General features: G+C 42.7%; 1 protein-coding gene across 6 annotated transcripts in view; it reads left to right on the top strand.

The window, feature by feature from the left end:
- Positions 1–47: 47 nt before the first annotated feature.
- RAPGEF6 (Rap guanine nucleotide exchange factor 6) overlaps positions 48–7,792 on the top strand; it is a 114,505-nt gene continuing 106,760 nt past the window's right edge. For all 6 annotated transcript variants that reach the window (XR_003534120.1, XR_003534119.1, XM_027682672.1 and 3 more), the window contains exon 1: positions 48–163. Coding sequence is in view for 4 of the 6 variants with exons in the window: in XM_027682672.1 (XP_027538473.1) it covers positions 95–163 (69 nt within the window). In the remaining 2 variants the exon portion in view is untranslated. The remainder of the gene's footprint in view (positions 164–7,792) is intronic.

The following is a 7,792-nucleotide window of genomic DNA, read 5'->3' as shown; positions in this document are numbered from 1 at the left end:
TGCCCGGCCTCGCCGAGCCGCCCCGCTCCGCTCCCCGCGCGGGGCGAGTGCCGCGGCCGGAGCGCCCCGGCGGGAGCCCCCGCGGCGCGGGAGGATGAGCGCCCCGGTGGAGCCCAGGATCAAACAGGCGCTGCGGAAGAAGCCCGCGGAGCGCACTCCCGAGGTGAGGCTCTCCCTGTTTTATTTCGCCGCTTTCCCCGTGTCCAGCCCGCGCTCCGCCGGCGCGGGGTCCGCGGTGCCCGGGTGTGTTCGCTCTCTCACCCCGGGCCGGCCCCGGAGCGCGGTGTTGGTTCGTTGCTCTGCCGAGCCCGAGCTCCCGGGAGCGGCGCGGTTCGGAACGCCCCGGGTGCGGGCACGGGGCGCTCTCGGGGCTGTTCCAGGCCAGCTGCGGGGAGAAGAGGAAGAAGGAGAAGCATATCGCCGGAAAAGTGAAACGATGCATATTTCAGTGATGCAAAACTTCTGGGAAAAAAAGTTTAGGGAGCTGAAAGGCTTTGCTTTACCTGCGCGGTGATGCAGATTTAAACAAAACCAAACTAATTATGCTGCGCAGACTTCATAAAGATGTTTCTGCAGTGAGTGGGAGTGTAGAAATGTGCGAGGCTGGTAAGCTACAATAAAATGCACTTTCCAATTAACTGCCTTCCCTGTCCCTTCCCCACAAGCTAGTCTGTAATCAGCCATGTATTTTTGGGAATGGTAATGCCATGGAGCATTAACTTAATAATGAAATACATTTGATAGCATTTGCATTTACTGAAGGGCTGATTAGAGTTTGTTTGCTTGCTTACCCTTTGCCTTCCTTTATTTGTTTCCCTTGCTGTGATTTTTTTTTTTATAAGTGCTCAAGAATTAGTGGTATGAAGTGATACACTCTTGAGTTTGTCCCTTGGAGACTGGGAAACATCTGTTCTCCCTTGATACTTCATGGAGAGCAGAATGTCCTGCCTGGCCTTCCTTATAAGTTAAATATGAAAGGGCGACTCAGGGAGAGCTGCTCTGGAGTACGTCCTACAGGACAGAGTCCCTCGTTCCCTTTCAAGTCAGCCTCGTGAGTGAAATACAGATGTTCAGTCCCAGTGTTTACTCGCCTTGGGATATCCCACACATTCCTCCCTGTGTCTCTAAATTAACGATGAGGCAGACTCTCTGTTCGTTCTCTCCCCCTTATTTTTAGAGCTCCCCTCTTGCTTCAGACCTTTCTTTCTCTCTCTTCAGCTGGAGTCTCCAGTTAGCAAAATTCCTTTGCCAGTGTGGTTTGCAGTGTTGGGCAACTGGGTTCATCACAGAAGTGTCATTCATGAGCTGGCATTCCCTGCTGGCTCGTCATGGCTTGGACTTTGGGGAACAGGTAATCTGGCCTGGCCCAAAACCTCTCCCCACTCACTGCACCAACATCTGTTGCTGTGTAGGGCTTGTTTGTTCTTTATTTTTAGGCATCCCCAATTTTCCACCCAGCAGCTGTCATGGAATTCTTTAGGGTTGTCTGCTTATTTTGGTGAAAAATGGCTAAAACTGTTTAAAAATAATTATTTTGCTTAACCTTGTAATGTTAAACTGACAGATATCACCATGTCCAGCTGCTTGGGGTTTTGTGTGGATCTGTGTAGGTTCCCCTTGAGACTGACATCAGGGTTGTGTGCAGGTTTGAATTTGCCAAGGTATCTTAATTGTGGAGAAAAAAAAAATCTAATCTTTGGTAGTCTAACTAATAGCACTTCCAAAATGATTAAAAAAAAAAAATCTTAATTCCCTTGTTAATCTGGCCCTTTTTTGGCAGGCTTTTGGAGACACCGCACAGCGAGACTACTCGTGATTAAAGTTAAACATGTACTTAAAACTTGGCAGGATTGGGTCCTCTGTTCTTGCTGCCTGTTGCTGAGTGGATAATTACAGTCAAATCACTTTTGTTTTCTCGGGGTACTTTTGTTTGTGTATATTTAGAAGGAAAAGCTCTTCCCTGTTCCAATAGCAGGGGGTCCCTGGAGGTCCCCAGTCTGGGTCTGTGCTACCTGCTCAGGTACAAAGCAAAACACTGAACCCCCTGTCACAGTCATGCTGGCATGTTCCTCAGACATCTGCAGTGTTATTCATTCATTTATTTATTTAAAATCATGCTCAGCATCCTGACTTGTCCTCTCTTTCCTGTGTGGGCTGCAGGACTCGGGGCAGGGAAGTTGAAACCTCAGTGGAGCCATCGGGTCAGACCCAAATTTCGGGTGTCCCTGCACAGGATGTTCAATCTGGTGACTCCTGTCCTGAAGTATCCACTTGTACACAGACACAAAGTGTGGCTTCATTTCTCCCCTCCTACTCTCGTGGGAAGGTATCATCAGCTCCTCCCACACAGAATCAGCTGCTGGTGCCCTTTGGCTGCATTTTTGTGCAGGAACCCCCAGATTCCCCCAGCCGTGAGCAGCATTTCGTGATAAGCCAAAGCTGCTTGTCCACATGACTTTCAATCACTTTCAGCCCCCTTCTGCCCCCATCTCTGCTTCTGATCCTGCAGTTTATACGAGCAGTTTACCTGGGTATTTATCACAATTACAGGGTTGGGGCTGTGCTGATTAGTAGCATGGTCTGGTGCTTCATTCCTGTCATCTGTGCAGACTCTGGAAAAATACAGATAAACACCCCACATGCCAAATTTTGCTTACGAGTAGTAGAATTATCCATATGATTTTGATTTAAGTCTCTTTCTTGGCAAAATGTTTTAATTTCGAAGAACTACGAAACTAAGCAGGGATGCACTCAAATATTTTTCTGATTTACTTATTTTGAAAATTACCTCAGTGGCTTGCTCAAGTAAAGGTTTTATCTGTTGATGCCGCGAATATTTTTGTTTGGAAAAAAATCTCTGTTAGGGCAAGTTTTCAGTGTTGTGGTAACATTCCAATGTTTGCTAATTGTTAAAGTGTATAAGTTATGCATATTAGGCATGTACACACTTGATTTTTTTTTTCTTTTTGGTTGCTCAGATACTTCTTGTGTTATAATCTTTAATTTATTGGGGGAGGGTATTTTGATTAACTTACAGAGATTGTAGCAAACATTTAATGATGTGTACATTTTTATGTAGTTGTTGTGTTACTCTGTTTAGAAACTTTCTTTAGAACTGCCCAAGGTTTTGATGCCTTTCCTCTTCTCTGGTGCATATTGTAGATATGTGGTGCAAGTGACTTTTCCATTGGAAAGGCTTCCAGAATGTTTCCTGGTGGACTGATGTCCATGTATGTGGCAGATGCTGCTGTAGGATTTGAGTGAGTCCCACTTACTCAAACGTCTGACTTGTTGGTTCCATGATGGGCTGTGACCCTGTGCTGACTCTGGATATAAATCTGTCTTTCAGGTACAGCCTGAAAGTGCAGAATTTGTGAGGCTTCTCTCAGATGTTAGTTTGGATAACAGATTATCCTAACAAATCATCCTTTCTGTCTTGTCAGAGAGAGGAAATCTTGGCAGTAATTGGATACTTAATCACTTTGAAAAAAGTCATACCTATATTTAAACTGTAGGATTTCATACACTCCTTGAATATTTTAATACCTGCATTTGTCTTCCAGGGTTATGCAGATGTGTGTGTGGTGGTGAATCTGTGAGTGTTCATACATGCAGATCCTCCAGTTCTTGCAGGTTGGGAATATGGGCTTTACTGTGCAGTGTTTTATCTGTTTCTTGTGTCACAGGTGGGGATGTTAAATTAGTAACTTGGGAATATTAGAAGAAATAGAAGAAAATAGAACAGAAAATAGAATAGAAGAAAATGTTTTGTTCAAAGCAGTAGGAGGGAAGGATGAATGCTCATGCCACCATGTGTGCATTCTCATTAAAGGTTTAATTTTTTCGAGGCGCACAATTCCTTATCAGATCCATACAAAGGCTCTGATGTTGGTCTTTTGGGGAGTGGTTTAACGCCTGCCACAGATAAGGGCTCAGTGGCTGATAGGGCCAAACAGCAAATGATTGTGCTCCTTTTTCTTTCCCTTCCCTTCTCCTCCCCTCCCCTCCCATGAGCATGCTCTCTTCTAATGGATCCTTTCCCCAATTTAGTCTCTTTTAGTTCTTCACGACTTTGTTCTAGACAGTGTTTACTCTCCGTGGTTCAGAAAGCTTTGCCTTTATTTGACTTCAGAGAGTTGGAGTTTATTATTATGCTCTGAGCTCTTGTATTTTCCTAACTTTGTCTCGTTGCAGTAATTCTTGATTAATGATAATTCGACTTTATTTGGCAATACTAACTACCCTCCTTCTCTTCCTGTTCCCTTTTTATTAATACAGTGGAAAGAGGAAAAACCTAATTTGCAGAATTGTGTCATAACGGGGTCTGCTGTTTGGAGTGTGTATGTGATGCTTCTTGATGGCTTAGATACAGAGAAATGGATCTGCATGGATGTAAATCATGCACAAATAGTACATTGATGGGCATTATAAAATGGCTGTAATAAATAAAATAAATTATTGCTGACAGCATAACAAAGGCAGTCTTGTACTGTAGCACAGCTGAGCCAAACAGAGGAGAACATCTGCTTCTTGTTTCCAGAAATAACTGGTATTTTGAAGTGGGTATTTTCATCCTTTTAATAATTTTCTGAAAACTCAGGAGGTGAAATGGGATTAGCCATTGCTAAAATCCATTGTTTCTGCAGTTTGCAGTGAGCTTTTAGGAGTGCTGATGTAACAAGGGTGTTGGCTTTGGAGAGTCACTGAACACACTGGAATTGTAGAATCACTACAGAAGTGGAGATGCCTGCAGTTACCAGAAAGCCAAAAAGAAGTTTGTGTTAAATGAAGTTGCAGATGCTGGTTTGTGTTTAATAAAAATACCTTACTCCTAATATGTGGGCCTCCAAAACAGGGACAGAGTAGTGATGGAAACCTGACTCCTGCCATGATTTTCTCCTACCTAAGCCCTGCCTTGCAATTCCATTCCCATTTTTTGGGCAGGGATCTGTTCTCTACAGGTGAGACATTGTAAGACACTGTCCTGCCAGTAACAGCTCTGGAGCTCCAAGTGGAGATGAGCAGCAGCCACCTGGTGTAAAATCCTTGAGGCTGTTCTGTGTCTCTGCTTTGGGGCTTTGCCAGGGAACCTCCCCAAACCTCTGTCAAAGCTGCACTGACCAGTGCTTGTAACTCTGATCCCTCACCTGGCAGAGCCTGGGGCTGGTCCTGGCACGTGACTTGGAAGAGACCTTCAAAGTGGAAATACTGGTTAACACTGGTGATAACCAAAGTGATGCAAACAGTGCTGACATGCCTGCAATTTACTGCTGATAAATTCCTTCCTGGGTCCTTGTGTGCCCTTCTGTACTCACAGGTCAACAGTTATTATATACAGTTAGGAAAACACAGAACCTTATAATATAATTATGAATAATTTATAAGCAGTTCTGTGAAAGCGACAGTTTTATTTTTGTTCAGTAGGATTGAAAAATGAAATGCACAAAAATCAATTGTTTCATTGGCAAAAATGTTGAGTAACTGCAGCTTTAGAGTGCATGCACTCCTCCACTGACACCAGATTCAATGAACATCTTCCTAAGACTAGAAAAGACCTAGAATTGTGAGATTTTCTTAAATCTCAGTCTCTTTAAATAACATGTGTTGTAAAGCCTTTTTTATAGCCATCTAGTAAAATCAAAGTTCAGAACAGAGGTACCTGAGGAGTGGCACATTGAATATCATATTGGTGGCTGACAGCTCTTAAGATTGAGTCTTATTCACAAGCAGAATATAGTTTCTTTATTAATGAAGCTGGTCCTGAAATTCTTATTATTTTTAATGAAACAGTAATAAACCTTCTCTCTTCCTCCTGTGCTTCCCTGCCACATAGCTTTCAGTTGAAGGTAAAACAAAGCCACATTTTTTTTTCCCAGCTGCTCATTAAATTAATGTATTTAAGGTCATGATAAATACAGTGTTGACAATCCTGGAGGATTGTCCTACAAGCCTCGGAGCTTTGGGAAAACTGCGTCTCTTAAGCTGCCAGCTTGATGAGTTAGGAAGTTTTCAGTGCTCTGGATTTTCCTCTATTTTGTCTTTTGCTTTGGGTGGGTAGTTGTGTCTTATTATTCTATTTCTTAATACAGTGTATATCATGAGTCTTCATCTCAATTAGATGTGTGGTTTTCCTGCAATAAAAAAAGCCAAGCGTGCAAACTCTTGTATTACCTCAGCAAGTGCTGCTTGATAATCCACGTTCATAAACTTTGTGTTTGCACCTTGTTTTCAGAGGTGATGGAGGATGATGTTCTTGGGCAGACACATCTCAGTCTTTCATTGCCAGAGCTCAAACAGGCACCAATTGGTGCATGTTGGCAGCAGTCAGTCGCTCTTCCTAAACATCCCTGGGAACCCAGTGCAGGTAAAATGGGATTGTCCCCCTCCCTGAGGTTGGGCAGGGTCAAATCTCTCTTCTGCATAACAGAAATTAACCTCCATTTGCATAATTAATCTGTGGCTGATCATAGGATTGGCTTTGAATTCACTTAAAATCGGGGCTGTTTGGTTATTCTGTGTTTTCACTGCCATGTGGACACAGCTCCACGCTCGTGACGTGCAGTCGAGTTCTTGGCCAGAAGTATTCAACAACCTGGCATATGTCAGTATACAAATAACTCAGATTATCAGAACCTTAAGAACAACACACTTTTTCTGAAGCTCAAATCAGCCCTAAATTAGTTGGACGTAAAAAAATAAAATCCATCTGTTGTTTCAAATGAACCAAAATACAATATTGGAGCGTTTGCAAGTTTTTAACAAATGTTAATATATGTAAATATTCAGCTCTAAGGGCTTCGGTGTCTGTCTTAGGAAGGGGTTTTTGTTTGGTTTTGAACATCTTTTTGCGTTTGTTTTTGTTGTGCTTTCAGCAGCATGCTTGAAGGTGTTGCTCATATTAGTCTTTGGATTATTTATGTCTCAGAGATACAAATAACATGATGTTGAGCCTTGGACAAGGTACCTTGTTCACAGAGGAGGGCTCTGCTTTGGCTGTTCTGCAGCTGTTGTCTGGCTGAAATACCTGCAAGGAAACTTTGCTAGTGGTTCTCAGAAATAAGTATTTTTTCCAGCTTTCTTAACAGTTAGAGCCTATTGACTTCAGTCAAATATAGATTCATGGTTCCAACAAAATAAATTAGGTTTCAGGGCACTGTTTTAGCTTTGAGTACATTTCCTGGCTTTTTTTTGAAGTGACGTTGACAAATAGATTTTTCTTAAATTTAGAGTCTGTCTAACAAAGTTTCCTTGTTCAAAAAAGGTAATATTAAAAAAAGTAGAGAAAGTAGGATGAATTTTTGAGGTGGGTGAGTTTTTTTGGGTTTTAGTCTATGTCCATATTAACTCATATTGTGGGTAAGAATGTTGAAGACTGTCCTGGAAGGGAAAATTTGGGCAGGAATGAAAGGAGTAAAACCAACTCTGATGGAAACAGAGAAACATTGTGATGTTTGTTGCTCTGAAGAAGGTGTATGAATTCTCCTGATTAATTATTTTTGCAAGAACATTATGAACCAAAGCTGCTCAAAAATTAAAAAAAAAAAAAGAGTGTCTGGCACTAATGTCATTATGGTGTAAAGTCATGGGCCTTACTCCTGGAAATGTCCTGGTGGTTGCCTTGGCGTGATGGTGTTAAAACTGGTTGGGGTCACCAGTTAAAACTGGTTGGGGTGTGAAATATCTCCTTTAAATATGGGTCTGTGAGGGGTCCTCGGGACTGCGTTGCTGCTGCTTTCTGTGGTGTGGACAGACCTGGGTTTTTGTGACAGACCTGGGTTTTTGTGACAGACCT

The sequence above is a fragment of the Neopelma chrysocephalum genome, unplaced genomic scaffold, assembly GCF_003984885.1.
Source record: "Neopelma chrysocephalum unplaced genomic scaffold, ASM398488v2 Primary Assembly neopelma1_63, whole genome shotgun sequence".
NCBI lineage: Eukaryota > Metazoa > Chordata > Aves > Passeriformes > Pipridae > Neopelma > Neopelma chrysocephalum.
This window is presented reverse-complemented; position numbering and strand designations above follow the sequence as displayed.